We start from the raw sequence: 21,356 nt of genomic DNA, 5'->3' as shown, positions 1-21,356 counted from the left end.
AAAGTTAATTGTCAAAGCAAGGGAAAAATACAACATGTAAACTTCAATGGAAAATGAACATGGCAAACATTTTTATTGGTATTTCAACAAACCAAAACTAGTTTTATATTCGATTTTGACTTGAATAAACACTAATAATACATTTAAAAAAACTAGAAACACAAGAAGATCAACACGTAATGCAAATGAAGCCTCAGCATGCTCTTTAAAATGTGCTTTTTGGTTACAAGTCCATCCACACCTACCCTCAGGCAGAGATTATCATAATAGGAAGGATATTATAAGCATGCAATGGCATTTTGCAGAATGAATACAGTGCTGCACAGCAGCATTACCATTTCTCTAGTTTGTATAGTTTCCAAACACTGTTGTCATAATTTGAATTGGCAACTTAACAGCATCCAGAACTGTGTAAATTCTTGATGTGACACTCTTTGTGCTTTTACAGAAAGACAAAAATCATTTTGGTTCTTCTGTCAAATTTTGATGAAGGCAGCAAGTAAACATCATCCCCACAAGCTGAAAGAAAGAACAAATAAACAAGGTACTTGTTAGTTCCACACTGCACACAAAGAAACAGTGTTCAATGCTGGCACTTTTCACAGCATTTAAATAGATGTTCATATAAACCTGTATTCTGCTCAGTGGTTAGTGCTTTACCTGTAGAAAAGCGATCCCAATGCCTACTGCCCCAAGAATATACAACTGACTGAGGATGAATTCCTCTAATTTCATGATGCAGCCTCCCTAGGAGCATGAGAAGAGAGACAAATATTAAAATCTTGTCAACATTTAAATCATTGATATCATTAATCCACTGCCAAATAGCCAGCTCTACCTACCTCCACCTTGTAGATGTTGGAGGGATGGTCCCTGCGGCCACAGAGGTTCATGGGAGTTTTACAGCAGCTGTCAGGAACCAGCCGCTCATTGTCTTCTGCCTGGATCCACACGCTGTCTCTCCAGTCTGAGGAGTTGTGACTGCCACAACACATGAACTAAGAGAGAGCCAAAGATAAGTCATGGTGTGTGACAATGAATCTATTGTCATGCAGGCTTAAACGGGCATGGCATTATTTCAAATGTATCATTACCGACATAGAAGAGATTCTAAAGCTACAGTGCGTAACTGCTCTCGCCCCCTTGAGGAATTGTTACAACGACACTTGTCTGCTCATCTACGAGAGGTAAACCTTTAGCGATCGCGCATGGATTTTATACTGTACCTTCTGCCGTACGTCAAGGTTCTTTTTATTTTAATTTTTTTTGCAGTAAAATCAAACGCTGCATTACTGAGACATACAGAGAGAGTTTTGTGGAGCTGATAGTCCTAATCAATTTTGTGTCCACTTGTTTGGCCATGGCTTGAATGTAATGGACATTCACTGACATTAAAAAGTTACGCACTATAGCTTTAAGTTGTATTGCTTTGTGTCAGTCTGTGACTCAAGTTGCCTGCCTCTTAAGCAGTCCACTTCCCCACCTCCTGCTGAAGTTTGTCCACAGCCCGCGTGAAACCCTCTTCCCCTGGCTGCTGGAATTTCTGCTGCATGTTCACCTTCAGGTTCTGTGTGAGGTCATCATCCAGCTGTGAGACAGGAGAAGCACTTCAGCAACAAAAAAATCTGTCACCTGAAAAAATCTCCTCCCATCAATAAAAATAGCCCCTGGTCAAGTTTCTTTCCTTCCCTGTAACATTCCTCTGTACCTGTGCAATGCCTGGACATAACTCAAAACATATGAGCTCATATATCTCCCTTGACCCCACAGGAGCATTCCTTGTATGAATTTTGCAAATGAAAATAGTTTTGTTGCTTGACATACCAAGTACAAAAGAGCGAAAACAACGCCATTTTATATCAACCTGTTAAAAAGAAACAGTTTGGTATAAAATGGAAACAGATTACCTGATGGCAGAAAGGGAAACACTGCAGCGAGAGAAAAGGGGGAAGAGAGAAAGGTGTGAAAAGTATGGAAAAGGAAGAACAAATGAAGAACATGCACAGAGAGGCATGCAGAGAAAAATTTTCACAACAGAGAGAGGGCCTCAACTGAGGCATTTCATAGGTGGTAAAACATATAAATAGAAATGACGGGGAACAAGCAATGGAGTTTGAATTCACATTGAGGGAGAGTGGAGGGTCAAAAACATGTATCCAATACATGCAGAAAGAAAATAAATATTAAGATTTGTGTTTGAAGCACTAATGAGATTTAAACAACATGGTATTTAGTGGACATCAAGTCACACCGCACAACAACTTGAAAATGTAATTATGTTAGATTAATATTCGTCAGTAGGCTTTGGTTACATTTACACAAACAGAAGGTAAAATGCGTCACCTCTCGGTAGTTAATGTAGGCCAGCATGCCAGCAATGACTTCCAGCAGGAAAATACATAGCAACAAGACCAGATACTGTAAAGAGAGAGAGACATGAAAAAAAACAATGACACGACTGTTAAACAGCCTTTTTCCAAGGGTATGTCAGTACATTTCTGTTAAAAATATGAAATTAGCATTTATGTGCATGAGTGTAAAACCAAAATACTCCGGAGAATAACTGGTTGAACTGTGGGAAAGGAAGTTATTCATTTGAAAGGTTGCAGGGAAAATGTCATAGTGTCACAGAGCTTATCCAGTGCTTCTGTATCACATCCTCTCACTGCTGTGTGTGTGTGTGTGTGTGTGTGTGTCTGTCTGTCTGTCTGTCTGTCTGTCTGTGTGCAGCCGCTTGTGATGCCCTTCATTCCTCTGGCATGAGCCACGCTCTAAATCTAAACTCTTAAAGACACACTCTGCTTGACTTTGTCTGTTATAATCTGACAGCCATGCTCATCTGACACAATGAGTCTGCAGGCAAGGCAGAAGGTCACCAAGGATTAACTCTCAGCACACGTAGACCCAGACCAGGTTCTGTGTATGTGTGTGTGTGTGTGTGTGTGTGTGTGTGCGTGTGCGTGCGGGTGGGTGGTTGTGTGTAAACAGGAACTTGAGAGTGTCTTTCGATGGTGTCTGATTCCTCATAATTAAATGGGGTTAATGCTTAAGTGGAGTGAATTGAAACAAGCAAGGTATAACAGGGCAGTCTTTTGTGTGATTGAACCCACCACAATCAAAAGACTTTTCATCTCTTTCAGAGTGGCACAGCATCCGATTATCCCGGTCACTATCACAATGGCCCCAGCAGCAATCAGGATGTACGCCGAGGCAGAGTACAAGCCGGAGTTCAGTAAACCGATGTAGTCGCTCTTTTCCACCAGAGTCCAAACTCCCACTGCCAGCACGGCCCCTCCTGCCAGCTGAAAGCATGTGCAGATGTCAGCCATATTCAAACCAGATGCTCATATCAAGATTTTTTTTTTTTTTTTTTTTTGCGGTTTTAGCACAGCTTCTAAAATGTGACAGTGATGCAAACAAGACAACGCCTTGTTATTCTACTGTCAGCCTAAAGAGACTCTCAGCTAATTTAGTTTTTGTTATCTGAAGCCCATAAATCATGGTTTTATATCTGGGTGGAAACACACAGAGTTAGTTATACAAGAACCAATTCAATCCACCTTTAAAACATTAAGTCAAGGAAATGATGGTTAAGAAAGTAAAAACTGAGACGTATGAGGAAATGTGAACGTTTGTTCCCTCCTTTTGTGTTCCTTCATAACTTGGTAAATTGAAAACACTAAATTAAAATTGTGCATGAACTTCATATCAACAATATGGAGAATAATAATGCATATTTTAATAGAATATACATAAAAAATATTTAGTTTTTCCATCAACTGTGAGAAACTATCATCATGACTACTAATGTTATTATACTATGATAGTATACAATGGAGCCCCTAACAGAGAGTTTTGCGGTCCTAAACTTAGAGACAATCTTGACACTTCTGTGTTAACTCACCCAAAAAAGAATGTTAAAGAGAAAAAGTAGATACTTCAGACAAATGGTCCCACAGGTGTTTGTTTTTTCACGTTGGGGTTCCATTCTGAAATAAAAACCAAAATACATGGTAGTACTCTGAACGTGGTTGTACACACAGGGATAGCATTACTACATAAAAAACACTTACAGAAATAACTCAGACAGAAATAACAGAAATAAGATTTGATAGCACAGCTGAATCTGGAGAATGAACACAAGATGTTCAGAGAGCAGGTCATACCCTTTGAAACTGATTCCACAATATGGTGAAGATTATTATCACACAATTTGCTATCTTAATACTAGCGTGGATGTGAGCCAAAGCCTATTAGTCCTATATCTGATTGAGACCGGTCAGAGTAATTTCCTCTTTCAGCCTGCTTTTGTTCCAATTTTGGTGTGAAAAGGTGACAATGTGTTATCTTTTTTAAGCCTCTATGTACATATCAACTTTGTGCAACAGCAAACAGTGCAATAAAAATTAAATGCAGGGCATTTTCAAACCTGCAGAAAAAAAGGTTGCTATAACGTGTGGAGAGCTAAGACATGAAATCAAATATGTTGTGGGAAAACAGCCTTAACTGCTTGTATCACATGTCATCTAGCCGACAGATATATATACGTCCCTTCCAATCCCAGTAACCTAACCTGATCTCCACACACTCTGATGACATGCTGCTGACTTTTAACTATTCCCTTCATGAATTAATCTGTTTGTTTTTGTTTGTACCTGAACTCAGCTTTCCTTTTTTCTGAACCATCAAGTTTAGGATAAGTTGTGACTCCGGGCAAAATAAAAGATGATGATTTTATATTTGAGGTATCATTGAACATCTGTCATTATAATCGAAGAAAGACAAATAATAAAAAAAAGCAAAGGGATATAAACTTTAGAGTAATAAAAAAAAACAGTAATATATTTAACACACGTGACAGAAAAAACTGAGACAAAATACTCCCATGCGTAAAAGTGATTGTCCAGCAAAACAAAATTTCCCAACGGTCAGAATCAGAGTTATTTTTAACTCATTGTGTCATGGAAAAACTGTTCTCCCTTTCAGCAGAGACTAAAATACTCCTACCTGATTTTAGATGGTGGGCCCAGAAGGATGTAGATTATCGGGGTAACGTCTTCCTGGACCCCACCAACCCCGGTGTCAATGTGCTGCTGTCTTTGAAGGTTAACTGCAACAGTGTATGTTCTCCGTTGACACTCACAGAAACGAGCCTCCCACCAGCGCTCTGAGCCTCTGTCCGCTTTATAGGCACAACAGGCTGCACAGAGGACACGGCTGCCCCCAGCTGGTTTCTCACACATATGAGATCTACTGGCACTAAAACAACTGTAAAGCTTGAAGTGAATTATGCAAAAAAGAAAATTTGGCTACGGCAACAGAGTCATAAAAAATATATTTTAATGGGAGGATTAAAAGACAAATAATAACAAACATTAAAGATACTGTTTAGTAAACTTGTGTGCAGAAAAGTTACCCTGTTTGTGTGTCTACATGATATAAGCGACAGTGACACTCTTTTAACATTCAACATTCCCCCATAACTCCATTCAACCGTCCAGGCAAACAATTAATGCAACACCAGTCAAGCAAAGTGGTGACACCAGGGAGTTTCCAATACTCTCCTGTTTATGTGCAGCAGCGTCTTTCAGCAGTGTCCTCAGCCAGTAAAAGTGCCCCTTCGCAATGTCTGTCGTGCTGGGAAACCAACATCCTAAAAGATGGAGAAAAAGAATAGATCATCCTTCAGCAGAAAACACAACGTTAGAGAATAAAATAAAGAGTTTGCAGTTTACATCTCTAATTCCAGCTGTCATGTGTATGACAAAAAAATAATATGGGATAAATTCATTTAATTAGGTACCTCTTTCTATTAATGACAGCAGGCTAAATACGAGAAATAGTGCTGGAGCAATAAGTTAATAAAGTAATTAATAACTGACAGATTAACCCCAAGACATTTGGAAATCGTTTACATATTAAATGTTTTCTAATTCAATCTTCTCAAATATGATGATTTGTTACTTTTCTCTGTTTAATACATTTCTGTTTTGTAAAAAAAAAAAAAAAAGCATGAAGAAGACTTCGCCCCACAGCTCTTGGAAACTGTTTCTCTAGACTGCATGACAAACTCCACAGCACCACACCGCAGTCCAACACATGAAAATAATGTATCGATGCCTCTATATATAATCAATATAATGTTCACGAAGGTGGAATTGTTGTGTAATTTGGTTACAGTGAAAAACACTGCAACAAATGAAGTTTTCAAACAAAATGTCAACACAGCAGATACAAACATTTGACAGGATCTAGGTGGTGTGTATTAAACACAGCAAAGAAAAGATGTCATACCCAACCAGAGAGATCATCAGCTCCTCCATGTTACATCCACTTTTGGCACTGCACTCGTAAAACAAAGCCTGGTGCTGCTGTATAAACACAAGTAAAAAAAAAAAAAAAAAATGTGTTTCTATTTATTTCAAAGATAGTGGTGGCACTTCTTCTCTTAGTGGTGGCATTATGAGTAAATCACTGTACAAAACAATTTGAATATTCAAATAGGCCTGACCTCTGCGAGTCTCTGGCCCTCCCCTGTTGTCACTTTTCTGCCGTCACTGTCGGCCAAGTCCAGCTTGTTCCCCAGCAGCATCAGCACCGCACCTTCACACATCTTCTCCTGAGGACCACACAAACACAACAGGTTAGAAGTCACACACTCTAATACATCTGTGGTGGGAGAGCTATCACATTGTCTACATGAATATCAGACAAAAATGACCCCTAAAAACAAACAAGGAATCAAAGTTGGGATGTATCACACACGTAGCATAAGAAATACATTGCTCTGATTTGTGTATTTAAATAGGGACAAACTCTTTTGCATGTTTTTTTCCATCCGAACATGCACGTCGTCTCCCCCTGCTCACCTTAACAGAGTCGATCCACGCTCTACCGGCGGTGAAGGAAGAGGCGTCAGTGATGTCATACACAGCAATGATGCCGTCAGCTTTTCGGTAGTATTGCTCGGTGATGCTGCGAAACCTGCAGGGACATTGTTTGCAAAGAAGTTGAATTTTTAGTTTGTAAGAAATAAGACTTACCAAATAAATATTTAGCTCAAATTTTATGATTTGGAATATGTAAGGTCAGAAAAAAGCACATGTAGAGGCGGACTCAAAAAGGACCAAAAAGATAAAATGGGCACAAGCTGCATTGGTGGAGCACCAGCAAGCAAGTTGTTGAAAGGCATTAACTGTGCACAGTTTCATACCTTGTTTTTTTATTATGTATTGCTATGTATAATTTTTTTCTTGCACATCGGATCACCATAATGGGAACTTTTGCAATTCTTTGAAGGGGGGTAGGTTTAAAAGCTGTGTAATATCTGACCTCTCCTGTCCCGCAGTGTCCCAGAGCTGCAGGATGACGGTGATGGAGCCCAGGGTTAGAGTCTTTATCTGGAAATCTATACCTAGAATGCAACAGAGACCCATTGGTTTCATACTATACTTATATAAACACTGATTGAGCACATTAATCATATGGATAATGGATGGATAATCAAAGAAAAAGCTTACCAACAGTAGCGTTCATTTTACTGTAGAAGTGTCCTGTGCAGTAGTTCTGAATGAAGGAGGTCTTACCCACCCCCGAGTTACCCAGGAACACCACCTTGAACACTCGCTGACCACTGACAAATGAGCTCTAAAATTCAGGTAAACCAAACTTAACATTATGAAAGAACGCTTTTTCTTCTTCTTCTGTGTTTAATAGGATGCACATTTGTGCTAGAGACCTATACAAATCTGTTTCCATCATTATACAGTATTATTTATATTATCAGTATAGGTCTCTAGCTGCTTTAACTGTGTTATAAAAAAAATGTATGGATTTGGGATTTGTGTATTTTCAGATATATTATGTTCCCTACCTGAGTTTGCATCTGTTCAACACTTTCACAACTGACGCTACATGACGGCTGGTGCCTCTTGGATGAATTAGTCACATCTTCATCTTTGTCTTTGTCCTGCTCCATCTCATCAGATGAGCTCAGCTGTCTTCAGAATCAATGAATACACAGAATTAGGGGCAATGGGCCTTGCGTTACTGCGAAGTTGATGCATGTTTATGTCAGATGCCTTTAAGTCATACAAACCTTTTCAATGGCTTGTCTTGCAGAAAGTAGTTACCTATGACTGACCCTTTCTTCTGCAATGTCTTTGGGAAATTTGGATTCTAAAAGTTTGTTTGTGAAAGAAATGAGGAGCATTAAGGTTTTTATGACATAAATATATTGCTTTGCTCTGGTAAGTTTCCAAAAAACATGTTTCCTTTGTAGCAAAACTAGTAGTTTACAATGCAGATTATCTGATGTATACATTTAGAAAGCAAGAATTCAGTCCAATAGTGACGTTTATTTTGCTGCAAAGACATTTAACATCATAACAAAGACAAATATAAAATACATGTGTTCATTGTATTATGGTCAATAAGGTTTCTAGAAAGAAAATTTGTATCATTTGGCAATTCTTTGTTCATAAAACCTTGATTGATTGAGAGTTAAAATAAATATTTAATATAGCTACTGTTTATTAGTTTTTTTTATTTTTTAGCCTCTATCTTAAGAATGTAGATGCAATTATGGGTGACCTGTAAAGAGACTAAAATAGTGTGATAAGTAAAGGGTTTTATTAGTGATTACTAATAGGTAATACTGACCCACTTTAGTTCTCATAAATAATTGTACAATATCATTAATAAACATAGAATACACCCTTTCTTTTAAGATGACACATGACATAATAAATGTCTTTACAACAAAATCCTTCACTTCACTGAACACATCTTTAAGAGAGAACAAAACATTGCTGACATTGCAGAAAAAATGGAACCAAACAACAGCAGCTGCCAATATAAATAATCATTGTCCAGGTGGTGAAAAAAAGCATGAAGCCATTCCAAGACTTAGCTTAGGTCGGATAAATGTGCTGTGTCCACGGCGTGCAAAGGTCTTCACTGAGGTAATAGGTTAATGGAAGAGAGGGAAGGACTGATGGTCTGTCACTAACCCTCTTCTGAGACTGCCGGGAATCTTTCTCATCTCGCAGCTGTTTGTTCATGTCCCTGACACAAAAAGAGAAAATCATTTAGAAATGACATCACACCACCGACTGAATCATGTTTAGAGACACATGAACACATGCTGGATTTTTTAACAATCATTGTTTTCACCTGCAGAAGAACACAAAGAACTTGATTGGAACTGAAGACAGGAACTCTTTGGACATACCTCAATAGCTCCAGTTGTCTCAGGAGACTCTCCTTCTCTTTCTGCATGTTGCCTGACACCTTCATCACGTTTCTACGGTGAAGCAAAAAGATTGTTAATGTACAGAATGGTGATATTTTATAATGTTATGCCTGCTGGCAATAGGGGGATGCATTGTGTTTCCGGGTTTTTTTACAGCCAAAAAAAATTACAGAATTATGCCACCATACATGCACTTAAATAAACTCTTGAAAATGTATTGGATCAGCTGCCAGCAATCTCAAAGTAAAAAGGTTACTACCAACTGAGAAGACAACATTTCTAAATGATCGTAATGTAATTTAATTTTCTGCACATTTTAGTATTTTTTTAAACTTATCTGACATGGACAAAATGTAACCACACTTTGACCATGGTAACTTTATTCTGCTCTTGAATTTCTTTCAAACTCTCAAAAGCCTGCAGCTGGTAACACTGGAACTTTTTACTCCATATCAGTTGTTGTATATTTGATGTTTTTGAATTGTATTTGTTTGACTCGACGTCATTGCAAATGAGGGTCACCCCTTAATTGATGTCAATTGGATAAATAAAGGTTAAATTAAATGAAATTAAATATCACTCCCATGTGTTTATTACTCCAAAACACTCACGCGCCTGTTGATCAAATTGGACTATTACCACGATTAGAAAAAAAAGGCTTCAGTTGTATCTCGAGGACAGGAAGTGAATGAATTTCCAAAGATATAAGGGTAGCTTCTTGTGCTGTTGGCTGTTCACCTCTGTCTGGCCACTTGCTCCTGGGCTTTGTTGAGCTGCAGCAGACTGAGCTGATGCAGAGCGGCCTGCAGCTGCTCCTTGCTGCTCTCCACCTGCTCCTGTAACTGGATGTTGAGGCTCCGCAGCTGCCTGTTCTGCTCCTTGATGTTTGCCTGTTCACAGGTCAGCTGCCGGACTCTGGCCTCCAGCTATGGACAAAGACAGGTCCTGTTGATTCACTTGTGTTAAACCAACACTCTTCGGAAAACAAAATGAGTCCCATTTGGGACGCGTACCTCTTTCTGTTTGGTCAGTGTATTCTCCAGCTCTTGCTCCTGCATCTTCAACTCCTCCTCGAGTTGTTGCCCTCTCTGCTTCTGTTTAACGCTCTCCTTGATTTCATAATAAGTTCATTAAATGCTATTGTGATGATCACTCTTGTTAAATGACACAAAGGGCTGTACTTAATAGCACATGTCTGTCTGTACCTGATCCACTTGTTTCTGTCTCTCTTCTTGGATTTGGCTTTCCATTTCTTCATATATGGACCGGACAATCTGATCATGTTCAATCTCCCGTCTAAATAAACAAAATGTAAGGAGTTATTTTTAGAAATCTCAACACAATCTGAATTCTCACAGATAAATAAGACATAATTAATGTATGTGGTGTTCATTGTATGCAGGGGGCATTGGTAGGGACTTTGGACCTGCACAGAGCTTGCTCCAGACTATCTCTCTCTCTGATGGAGTCCTGTAAATGGGACACTGCGTGGATTAGGACGCCTTCCAGGACACTCAGCAGCTCTGGCCTGTCTCTCTGGAGCTCACACCACAGAGAACAGAGTTCCTGCTGACTGATACACAACACACAATACAATACACACATTACAAAAAGGTACTGGATCAAAATGATGGTATGAGTATTATTGTGACCTGCACAAAGTAAGATTCCTAAAAGATCTGCATTGTTTGGTCAAGAAGAGGAGTTTTAACATTTTAACTTTGAATAAGAAGAATACAACAATTTAGAGTAGATACATAGTTGTATCAGTGGCAAAAACTGATCCAAGGAATCACTCATTTAAATATTTTCATATTCAGTTGTAGCTGGTTTATTTTGACAGTGGTACAGTGGAGGAATTGCATTATGAAGTATTTATTATTTTTAGTATTATCAGTTAATTTATTTAAAGCCTACCTAAAATGTCCGACACCAACACCTCACTATCCTTCAGCTTCTTGTAAACATAGAGGCTATGATATTTAGTCTGTTGACTGCTTTAAGTAAAATGATGATTCAACTTTGCTTCCGTAGTATACAGTGTTGATGGACAGTAATCTTACTCCTTGAAGAGTCTGTCAGCTCCCAGCTCCATCAGTATGTTTACAAATCTAACTTCAGGGGGGTCGTCATGGGAACCCTCCACCTGGTCCATATCTTCTTCTGTTTGGTCATGACTCAGCTCAATCGTGTCCTCCAGCCCCACAAACTCGCCTGCACCACAGACAGACAGGCACAGAGGGTTTGGTAAAAGAAGATTGACACAGACATTTGTCCCCTCCATATGACGTCATAGTGACACTCACCAAGTCCTGTGTTGAACTCATTGGGAGTTAGGAATCCATTGCTCCGTCGGTCTAGCCTCTCAAACACCGTCTCCAGCTGTTCGGGGGACAGGGGCAATTCCACCTGTAGCCTCTGAACAAAGGAAGATGGACAGTTCAAGGCTGGTCAATGGGACTAAATGGTGTTACTGTCCCACATCAGCTGCTTACCTGCATATCCCGCTTAGTGATGAATCCTTTCCCTTCTTTGTCACACAGTACAAACAGCTCCTTGGCCTGGGGGCTTATTGGCCCCGCCTCTCTGGAGCTATGTGAGGCCAGTGGACTACGCCCCCGGCTTGGCTTGGGGCTCCCAGCTGGCAGGCCCCGTAGTCTGGGGCTCATAGGTACGGCTTCACCACTGCCTTGACCCACCAGCACCTCGCCATCACTCAGCCACTTAGACATTACTGCGCAGGGACAAAAGGGTATGGGTGGTTGAAAGCCTTATTTTATTTGTCTAGGAAACAGACAATTTGTCAATTAATCGATTAGTTAATTTGACAGCAATTGGTTCGATTGACCAAGAGGCCAAAACCTAAAGATATTCAGTTGATGAACCAGAAATAATGAAATGACACTTTGGATGTTCTCTCAGTGCTGCAAGATAATATAAAAAGCTGGCCTGCATGTCCACCCTTGTCAAACACAAAGTGCAGAGCAAACTAAGCTGTGACAGCACGCACTATCTACAGCTGCTGGGATCATGTGTCAGACGTGTCCAAACGCAATAAGATTGTAAAACAGTTTGAGGTATCCGATTATATAGTATAGTAGTTTAACACTATTCGGAGAAAGGGGAAACATTAACTGTTAGTGTTATGCAGCCCAACCAGATGTCCTGTAATTTAAATTAGGAAACATTTTAAATGTGGGATGCCGCCAACCCTGGTAGTGTCCATGACGCTGCACCAGGATGTGCAGAGGTTAAAGAAAACAGGATGGTGTCATGTGAGGAGAGTTACCGTGTACTCGAAGGGGAGGGGCAGATAGCCAGGGGAGAGGAGATGCAAATTAAACATTTGCAGTTATTTGCATTGCCAGAAAGACCTCAATTGCAAACAAATTTTGCTCTTCAAGAACTAATGAGTCTTGGTGTCTTCATAAACATTCATTAAACAATTGTATATGACACATACAAGCATTACAAACCATAGTCAGTCTTCAGGTGTAATTGCATTTCTATTACACAAAAAGCTGTGTCACTCACTGTTGAATGAGATATTGCCTCTCCTTAATATCTCTTAGGTGTTGCCATGTAGGACATAAAAAACAATACATAAACGTATAGGCCTACTGATACTGGCTGTTAAAGACTCTTGATGATGATCTATAAAGCATTCAAAACTTCCCTGTAATATTGGAGATATGCTAGGTTTCCAGATAAGAGACTTGTGTAAACATTAGGCTACATGTTAAGGATTTTATGTTTCAAACCAGACTCCCAATAAGCCAACAGCCACGCCAAAGTTCAAATAAACTCACACACCAAACACACTACTTAAAAAGGTCGGTGTGTGGTGCAAGGTGGGGAGCTGTCACATTTAGGGAAAGTGACTTCACGTAATTAAATAGTTTTACAACATATTGTAGGGCTGCAAAACTATCAGTCAAACATTAAAAAGCTCAACACACAAATGTCAATATGGACTCTACTCAGGCTGACTGTGTAGGTAACGTTGAAAATGTTTGCTTGAAAAGAAGACTGGTAAAGGGCAAACGAATAAAAAGAAAGTTAAACATACGGTAGCCAATATGGTTGTGAAATGAAGATTGACGTTTGCGACTGTGCCCCAAAGTTCCAGCTCGGCGACCAATTTTGGAGAAATAGCTAACGGAGGTAAACACAACCCATGTTGAGTAGGCTAATGTATTATTAAAGGTGTAAGTCGTTTATTAATGTATGAACAAAAACGTTGTCTAATTTTTTTTTAAATAACCTCAATTATAGTGTTTTCTATCAAGTTGTTGAAAGTTGTAAGTACTCACCTACCAGTGTACTGGACGCAGGTGTCCTGTCCACTACCTTTTGGTCGCTTATCTATCTCAGTCACATACTCACTTTAGCCGCCGGGTGGCAGTGAGGACCGCGTGCAGCCGACGTGTACCGTAATGTCTGATGTAGCCCTAGAAATGAAGGTAGCCTACACAGACTTTTCGAGATATCATTTATTTGTTCCAACGGAATTTTTTCTCATAAACAATACTTAGGCTATGAAAGTGCAATACGAGACATAGAGTGCATAGCAGAGACTACATGATCACTGCATTGAATTTATACGCCTAGTAGGCTAACACAACCTCTCATTTAACACCCTACTTCTGTCCTGTTGAGTTTAGATATTTGAATTAAATCATTATAGTAATTTAGTAGGCCTATATATTTTCACGAAAATAAAAAGATAGGAGTAGCCTAGTTCGTTCCTAGCCTACTACAGGACATGGGAGGGGTCAGCGATAAAAATAAAAATAGCCTGTTTAACTTGTCTATATGACTAATTGTTTTCGATTGACTACACAGCAGCTTCTTTCAGGAAATAGCTGAGTGGTCATAGTGGTTGACTCATATATATAGCATAGCCTAATACCCCTAAATATTCCGTAATATTCATACTGCGAAACGTTATTTTTGTAGAATACACGCGAACCCATATGTCTGTTATTACGGTAAGAAGTACTGTTACCATGGAATTTGCGGAAATACAGACGACGTTACCCGCTGAAAATCAGCAGTGGACGCTCCTTGAGGGGAGCGTTGTTTGTTGATAGCCTAAAACATACATTTACGTGGTTCATCTTAGGTCCTGGAGACTTCGTTTTTCAGGTAGGTGGGTTTGGGTTAAATTGTGTTTGTGTAGCCTCGGCGAGCAGAGTCAAACAAATGTGTGATGTTTTACGTTAACACGAAGGAAACGTGTCTGGAGAGTGGAGATAGTTCACCCGAGTTAACGTCCGAGCCGTGCCAATGCCCCACAACCGAGTGATTTGTTGTGGAGATTACATTTTAAACAGTCTGTAGTAACTCTGTTATACGTATCCCAGATTATCTACAGTCAGGACTATAGGCCCATAACGTTATCCGTCCGTCAACATTAGATTAGATGCCTAAACAGAAAGAAAGGGAGTGAATCTCGAGAACAACAAAGCAAGAGAGATGGAGTATCCGTGGAGGTGGAATTAACCTGTAATCCGGGTTTTGACCTCTCTATGCCTGCCTGTGTAACACCCTGAGCATGTTTACCTAACGTTTACTCGTAATTTAACCTCAGCCGACAACATCCGCAGTCTTCTGCACTGCTGGAGATTGCTGAATTAAATACGCTTAGGAGGTGAAAAAGATCACAACCGTACAACGACTTCTCTGTTTTCTCATAGTTTTCATCTGTTTTCCACATCGCAGGAAATGCAGCAGACGAGATTTCCCAAACCAAAGGTGACAACATGGAGAACATGAAATCTCTTACCTCTTATTTGATGTCTTGGACTTCCTGCAATCATCATGAAGCCACTTATTCTCTGAGGACAACAAACAGCATGTTTACGAAAAAAGGAACGAACCTGTGTGAAGAAAACCTAAAGCAGTAGAACATGGGAAAAAACAGCAGTTTCTGACTATGTGAATGGACAAACTGTGAAGTTAGTAACTACAGTATGTATATTTTTGAATCATATATGAAGTATGTAAGAGGTGAGTCAAGACAAAACTTCACCATCAAGTACCTGCTTTTTTTTTTTTTCTTTTTTGCAAGAGTAAGGAAGAACAGCCATAAGCGAGGAGGCAAATATACTGGGAGCTCTGTGGTTTGAAGGATCGGCCCTTGAAGATGCTCCAGACTGGTAACTACTCTTTGGTGCTGCTGATCCAGCTGACACTGCTGGCCTATGACCTCTTCGTCAACTCCTTCAGTGAACTGCTGAGGGGAGCATCGGTCATCCAGCTAGTGCTTTTCGTGTAAGTCACTGAACTGCACGCTCAAAATGATTCATAACCATTTGGTCAAACCGTTATCAGGTAACGACACAACACTGTCTGGTTACACCTTTACATTTATTTTATTTTATTCAGTTCATATCATCAAATGACCAACTCATTAAATTATCAACAATGAAATGATAATTAGTTGTGGCTCTCATTTGGGAGAGATTGACAAACACGTAATATGTTTAAGGTGGAGAATGGCAGTAATTAGTGATTTATAAACATTTCCCCAAAGCAAATAAAGTAGCAGATAACCAGACATTAAGAGTAGTTGCTGGAGATTTACAGTATTTAGGCGCTTCCAAGAAATTGGAATTTATTTATAGAAACTCTTTGCACATCGTTTTTTAGAGGTGAAAACAACAACCATGTGTGTTTAGGGGGTTTATCCTTTGTCTTTAAGGTTGTAAATGGAAATTGTTTTGCTCTTTCCATAACTGGTAATAATCAATACTCCCCTTTTACTGCACTTTCTTTCTTTATTTGCAGAGCTTCAGTGGACCTGATATGTCAATAATATTTGAACTTTTAGACCAATCATTTATATTCCACTACACTGCCATTGTCATACATTGTATATTAATGAAAAACACTGAGGCAACACTTGTTTGACACAGAGCAGGTCTGTGTTTAATCTTTATTCAATAGCCAATACACTGTTGAAAACCAGCAATGCACCTTTATTAAAGAGAACGTGTCACGTCCTTTTGAATACAATCAACTGTTGGTCTTCATTTGCTGGTAACTGAATGAGTCCTTGTTATAAACCAATGTTCCTTCATTTGTGTGGATTGTTACGACTCATACAGGGTCTATACTTCACCCTCACCTTTGTTGAAAACAACTGATAACCCACTACCTGTTTAATTTGCCCATCACTGCAGCTGCATTGATGACTGAATTAAGGCACACGCTGCTCATTCCATTGTAAAAAGCAAACTGTAAAATCTTATGTCCACAGAATCCAGGACATCGCCATCTTGTTCAACGTGATCATCATTCTGCTGATGATATTCAACACCTACGTGTTCCAGGTGGGCCTGGTGTCGCTGCTGCTGGAGAAATTCAGGGCTCTGCTCATATTATCTGCTCTTTACCTGATCCTCAGCATCTGCTTTCACTGCTGGGTGATGGTAAGCTTTGTCACGCCATTGTAGACTCTGCTCTGTACAAATCAAAAGTCTGACATGTAACTAAGTTAATTTTGTATCCGTCCTTATGTCAGAGAAACAATGCAGTTTTGATCCACAAAAACAAATACCTGTATTTTCCATTTTCTAGAACCTCAGATGGCGTGAGTCGAACCGTTTTATTTGGACTGATGGTCTTCAAGCGCTTTTTGTTTTCCAAAGAACAGGTACTTGGTGGATTAATTTGGAGGTGAATTTAGCATCTCGGCTAATCTATTTTCTCTGTGGCTGTTGAGTAACTGTACTTCTTTCTGTTGACAGCTGCGGCCTTGTATTACTACCTGTACAAGCGCACAGCGGAGTACATGGGAGACCCGAGGTTGTATGAGGACTCTCTGTGGCTGCGTGACGCCTTCGCCAAAGCCCGTCAGTGAAGAAGGAAAAGTTTAGACAGAGACTTAAAACGGCCCTTTTGACTTAACACTGGCCGTCATCAGACTATGATCATCTATTCTGAAACTATTAATCAAACCCATGGAAAGCATTTCACTGTTAAGCCTGTTGAACAAAGCAATGTGCTGAAGTTGAACACTGATGAAATTGGTTAACAGGTAAAGAGGATGAAGCAAAGTCTCAACCTCAATGGCAGGTAAGCAAACCACGACCTGTATGGTACAGTATTAATCAGGATTTGGTCTGTTAATCTATGTGGCCTTTGTAAATCAATCTGGGTAACAGACAGACTTAAATAATGTTGTCACTTAGGGAAGAACTGTAACAGAGGCAGGAATTGCCTCCTGTGGCAAGTTTGTTTTAATCTGTACCAATGTATCATTTGTAGAACGTGTAGTGATAGTTTTTCTTGATTTCTCCACAAAGGAAGAAACCTGTTATTTGTTTTGCCTTATGTAATGTTAGTATGTGTTGTTTACATGGTTAATGTCATTTCAACAAGCCAATTTTCATGTCAGCCTAGTGTTTGAGAGGGGACCTTTTGAATTGCGTTTCCCGCTGTTTTTTTTATTAAATAATCCTTCTCTAATCCCAGTGTAATCCTTCATCACTAGAGTAGTCGAGGTTATCCTGTTGACAAGGTGAAACAGACTGCTCTATTTTTAAAACCAAGATTAATCAGGGATTGAGGTTTTCCAGGGGCTACTACTGAAACACACCATAAATAGTTTTCAGTGTGTTGAAGTAACCCGCTAATCTCAAACTCCACACTGGTTACGTCGCTTTGAACTCCAGGTCACAACTCAATTCAATAGTTAAAAAACAACAATTTATGTAACTATATATGAAATCCATGAGATTGTAATGGCAGATATCAGGCTCAACAAAGAAAGACACTAAAAAGTTGTACAAATCGCCTTTACTGGTGAAAAGAAAAGTCCATATGATCCCAAAATATTGTCAGTGCAGTCCAATTAAATCCATTTCGTGCTGTGTTGAACTCGTGATGTCCTTGGTTCCCCTGGAATGCGTCAATCTTAAGTCAGTCACCTAAAACTGCAGGAAACAAGAAGGAGATGGAACAAAGTCAACCACTACAAAACCTTCAGTGATGAAAAAAGTAAATAAAAATTAAACTATTGGGCTTAACACAATTTTAACTGTACCTTCATACATAGATGCCAACCCAGAGCAGTAAGAACAGCACGCCAAAGCCCATAAAAAGTGATGCGACGAGGGAGATCAGCAGCTCTTTGTAGACGTCCCGAGTGTACTTTGTCGATGTCACTTCATAGCTGATACAAAGTTAAGGACTAGCTTATTTTTTTTTTATTTTCACCCGTTGTTTAACTTATTATTCAGTTATGCACAATGTTCAAACTCAAAAGTGAGAAGCTTGTTTCACACCACCTTAACAAACACAAACCTTTAACAGCATCAGAACATATTTCTCTTCATTTATGTACAACAGCAGCATGTAATGCATTGTAATGTAAAAGTTAGTTATCAATCTCATACCTTTAAAGAACCATCCTGGGGCAAACTGAACTTTGTAAATGCTTTGTAGTGACGATTAATACAGCATATTGTGCATGACCAGAATGTGAATAATATTTCTTCAACAATTAAGTATTTAATAATGTCCTAAATTAGCTTGTTTGAAGGTCTTCAACAGACCGTTTGAGTAACAAAATGTTTTCTCTATAAAAAAAAACAACTGCTTGCATTTTTGCCCTTTTTATACTTCTTTTTAGAAATAACCCTATGTTTTGAATCTCAGCTAATAATTTGGTGAGTAAGTTATTGTGATCACAATAACTGTACTAAAATGTCACATTGTATTCAAATGGCAACCTGGAAGGTTTTAGGAAAAAAACATAAAAACGCATTGTTTACTTATTGTGCTCTATGACAACAAGGCACAAGTTTGTCCAGGGGTAAAAATGTTAATGCCCTGATATGATCCATAAAGGGATAGTTTAGTATTTTTTAAGTGGGATTGTATGAGGTACTTATGCAGTTAGTGTGTTATTTTATGGAGATGGCTATCAGTGCAGTTACTATATGGAGTTTGGGGGGGAGACGTTGCTGTAGTGGAAGTCAACCTTGTACTTTTAGAAGGGGCCAACAGAAATATATATATACATTTAGCGTACAATTGAAAGGATATATATTTTTGAGGTAAGCATTTTTTATATCCTATGCGAAAAACAGTTTTTCGGCATCAATACAAGGCTGACTTCTGCTACAGCGAAATCTGTAAAAAGCTGACTGTTATCTCGAATGTCCTAAAATTGGTGATTAGGTTCAGGCATCACAGCTGGGTGGTTAGGGTAAGGGGACAGGGAGAGGTTAGAGTGGGGCTGCGTTCCAAATCGCATACTCTTTTTTCTATACTACATCTGACCATAAAAAGAATCTAGTTAGCATGCAATACAATTCGGACATACTTTTACATATTTATTTTATCATAACTTTGCGCCTTGATCTTGCTTTTATATAAGTTGCATCCCCGGTTGTTTTCATATGGAGGCTCCGCCACTGTGACATCACTTCCAATGCACAATCATGGATTGTGGGTCATAATCGCCCAAATATCATACCGATTTCAACACTAAAAATCTCAGGCGGATGTAGTAGACATCCAGGTATTTTTAAGCATAATAAATCTGACCACAAGAATTGGGACATCCTAAATATTTTTTCTGTAAAGTATGGGTATTGGAACGCAGGGTAGGAGTGAGACTGACACACATAGAGACAGACATACTATTCCCTGTTAAATAGTAAGATTACTTTAGACCATCGGGCTGTGGGAACATAGGCACACACCCATCTCCATAAGGTAACAGGCTCACTATACATATGCAAGTACCTCATACGACCCCACTACAAAAATACTGGACTATCACTTTAACTTCATTTTTTACTGACCTTTTGAATGCCCCCTCGGAATTAAATGCAAGCAATTTAACAACAAAAAAATATAAAGGAAAACTATCAAATACTTTGAGTTAGGGACAATTTTGTCCAGTGAAAATGTAAAAAGAGTTTTAAAATTCCAATATCAGAACAAAATGGTTGATAAAAATGAAATCCTACCCTCCATCTTTTGGCATAAGACTTTTCAAAGATCGATTGAAGACATTTTAACATATTTTTTTTAAGGATCTGCACTGCAGGATCCCTACAATGGACGCTGGTCAAGAGTTGGGGAACAATCAGTGGAAGGATACACGAAGAACCAGGCGGTGAAGAACATGCCGATGGCCAGCAGCACCACAGTGAGGTGGGGAAACACAGCCGGGTTCACCGGGCTGGTGTATCTGGTCATAGCTTCGAGTTCCTGCAGCCATAGCACACAGAGATACAGGATACAAAGCAGGTTAGACAAGATTCACCACCTTCAAAATCTACTTTAACCTCCTACTAGAATGTAGTACATCTATAGCGTGTATTTAGAATGGAATAATATCGAGAATTTGCATTTCTAATATAATAATTGAACGGCTAAATCAGAGAATTTGACGAGACATTCACGTCTCACTGCAGCTAAATAGAAACACAATTTCACACGGAATGCGCGTCGTTGTTCAGATGAAAATGCAAAAAACGTATACATTAAAGCCTCGTATGATTGTATTTTAGATTCGAGTTTATAAGAACACTATAAAAATTAGTCATTGTACCATTTTTAGATGAAGCGGAGCTCTTGTTTCAATGGTCCAAGATGAGAAGGCCACGTACTGACTATCGCTTCCTGGTTTCTACGTGACGTAGAACGGACGTTGATCACGGGGCATTTTACACCCTCAGTTTAATCTCTCAGGCTTATGCTCTTCGTTGGCAGTGTACAAGTAATATCTTCGTATTGTCTCAAATCGGTGCTTTTGTTTTTTGACTGCACCCACTTAATATATAGCTTAACGTTTCCATTATCTTGTCATTAAAGTTTGCTTTCTAAAAGCGTGTTTTCTGGAGTCGCGGTGACCACTTCACTGCCTGAAGTACTGAATTCAGGGAATAACTTTGCATATATCCTTAACACTGTTCATAGATATTGGGCTGCCACCCAATGGACAGCAATAACTTTTATCTAGTTTGGACAATTAAACACAACAGACAAAATTCAATCACAAATGTATTTATAACATGCATTCATAGTATTACAGCATATTTTTTGACGCTTTGAAAATGTAAAGATAAAATGGGCTATA

General features: G+C 39.2%; 4 protein-coding genes across 6 annotated transcripts; 1 reads left to right on the top strand and 3 right to left on the bottom strand.

Annotated features, from left to right (window-relative positions):
• Positions 1-60: 60 nt before the first annotated feature.
• Positions 61-5,143, bottom strand: cd151 (CD151 molecule). 2 transcript variants are annotated; one of them, XM_080027291.1, is made up of 9 exons: positions 5,008-5,140; positions 3,905-3,989; positions 3,111-3,302; positions 2,344-2,418; positions 1,908-1,928; positions 1,484-1,588; positions 843-998; positions 661-747; positions 61-519 (listed from the first exon to the last, which is right to left on the bottom strand). In XM_080027291.1, the coding sequence occupies exons 2-9, from the start codon at positions 3,986-3,988 to the stop codon at positions 460-462; spliced, it is 780 nt and encodes a 259-aa protein (XP_079883417.1). In that variant the 5' UTR covers position 3,989; positions 5,008-5,140; the 3' UTR covers positions 61-459. The 2 variants fall into 2 exon arrangements, with proteins under 2 accessions (XP_079883417.1, XP_079883416.1); XM_080027290.1 differs by lacking the exon at positions 1,908-1,928 and having other exon boundaries at positions 5,008-5,143.
• A 379-nt stretch (positions 5,144-5,522) lies between these two features.
• On the bottom strand, positions 5,523-13,592 carry cracr2b (calcium release activated channel regulator 2B). The gene is made up of 17 exons (XM_080027640.1): positions 13,571-13,592; positions 11,749-11,987; positions 11,560-11,671; positions 11,317-11,467; positions 10,680-10,826; positions 10,459-10,549; positions 10,267-10,362; positions 9,992-10,179; positions 9,233-9,304; positions 8,916-9,066; positions 7,874-7,996; positions 7,521-7,647; positions 7,333-7,414; positions 6,870-6,984; positions 6,512-6,619; positions 6,295-6,371; positions 5,523-5,653 (listed from the first exon to the last, which is right to left on the bottom strand). The coding sequence occupies exons 2-17, from the start codon at positions 11,983-11,985 to the stop codon at positions 5,569-5,571; spliced, it is 1,962 nt and encodes a 653-aa protein (XP_079883766.1). The 5' UTR covers positions 11,986-11,987; positions 13,571-13,592; the 3' UTR covers positions 5,523-5,568.
• A 712-nt stretch (positions 13,593-14,304) lies between these two features.
• tmem138 (transmembrane protein 138) lies at positions 14,305-17,924 on the top strand. 2 transcript variants are annotated; one of them, XM_080028646.1, is made up of 6 exons: positions 14,305-14,401; positions 14,978-15,226; positions 15,327-15,529; positions 16,518-16,689; positions 16,838-16,913; positions 17,008-17,924. In XM_080028646.1, exons 3-6 carry the CDS (start codon positions 15,402-15,404, stop codon positions 17,118-17,120), a joined length of 489 nt encoding a protein of 162 aa, XP_079884772.1. In that variant the 5' UTR covers positions 14,305-14,401; positions 14,978-15,226; positions 15,327-15,401; the 3' UTR covers positions 17,121-17,924. The 2 variants fall into 2 exon arrangements, with proteins under 2 accessions (XP_079884772.1, XP_079884771.1); XM_080028645.1 differs by having other exon boundaries at positions 14,978-15,529.
• Positions 17,925-18,041: 117 nt separating this feature from the next.
• On the bottom strand, positions 18,042-20,896 carry tmem258 (transmembrane protein 258). Its single transcript, XM_080028648.1, has 4 exons — positions 20,829-20,896; positions 20,376-20,485; positions 18,306-18,434; positions 18,042-18,195 (listed from the first exon to the last, which is right to left on the bottom strand). The coding sequence occupies exons 1-3, from the start codon at positions 20,829-20,831 to the stop codon at positions 18,308-18,310; spliced, it is 240 nt and encodes a 79-aa protein (XP_079884774.1). The 5' UTR covers positions 20,832-20,896; the 3' UTR covers positions 18,042-18,195; positions 18,306-18,307.
• Positions 20,897-21,356: the final 460 nt, after the last annotated feature.

Source organism: Ammodytes marinus (genome assembly GCF_949987685.1).
Source record: "Ammodytes marinus genome assembly, chromosome: 5".
Lineage (NCBI taxonomy): Eukaryota > Metazoa > Chordata > Actinopteri > Uranoscopiformes > Ammodytidae > Ammodytes > Ammodytes marinus.
Note: the sequence above shows the minus strand (reverse complement) of the source record. Positions and strands in the feature narration are given on the sequence as shown.

Bases quoted from the DNA above. Each gene is read 5' to 3' on its own strand.
- tmem258 (XM_080028648.1), bottom strand. The intron at 18,435-20,375 runs GTATCCTTCCAC...ACTTTGTATCAG, and splicing joins TTCACCGCCTGGTTCTTCGT to CTATGAAGTGACATCGACAA.
- cd151 (XM_080027291.1), bottom strand. From the start codon at position 3,988: ATGGAACCCCAACGTGAAAAAACAAACACCTGTGGGACCATTTGTCTG. The intron at 748-842 runs GTAGGTAGAGCT...TCATGCTCCTAG, and splicing joins CCAACATCTACAAGGTGGAG to GGAGGCTGCATCATGAAATT. The intron at 520-660 runs GTAAAGCACTAA...TCTTTCTTTCAG, and splicing joins TTGGGATCGCTTTTCTACAG to CTTGTGGGGATGATGTTTAC.
- tmem138 (XM_080028646.1), top strand. From the start codon at position 15,402: ATGCTCCAGACTGGTAACTACTCTTTGGTGCTGCTGATCCAGCTGACA. The intron at 15,530-16,517 runs GTAAGTCACTGA...TTATGTCCACAG, and splicing joins ATCCAGCTAGTGCTTTTCGT to AATCCAGGACATCGCCATCT. The intron at 16,690-16,837 runs GTAAGCTTTGTC...TCCATTTTCTAG, and splicing joins GCTTTCACTGCTGGGTGATG to AACCTCAGATGGCGTGAGTC.
- cracr2b (XM_080027640.1), bottom strand. From the start codon at position 11,985: ATGTCTAAGTGGCTGAGTGATGGCGAGGTGCTGGTGGGTCAAGGCAGT. The intron at 10,180-10,266 runs GTACGCGTCCCA...CTTTGTCCATAG, and splicing joins CACTGACCAAACAGAAAGAG to CTGGAGGCCAGAGTCCGGCA. The intron at 6,620-6,869 runs GTGAGCAGGGGG...TGTGGTCCTCAG, and splicing joins CGTGGATCGACTCTGTTAAG to GAGAAGATGTGTGAAGGTGC.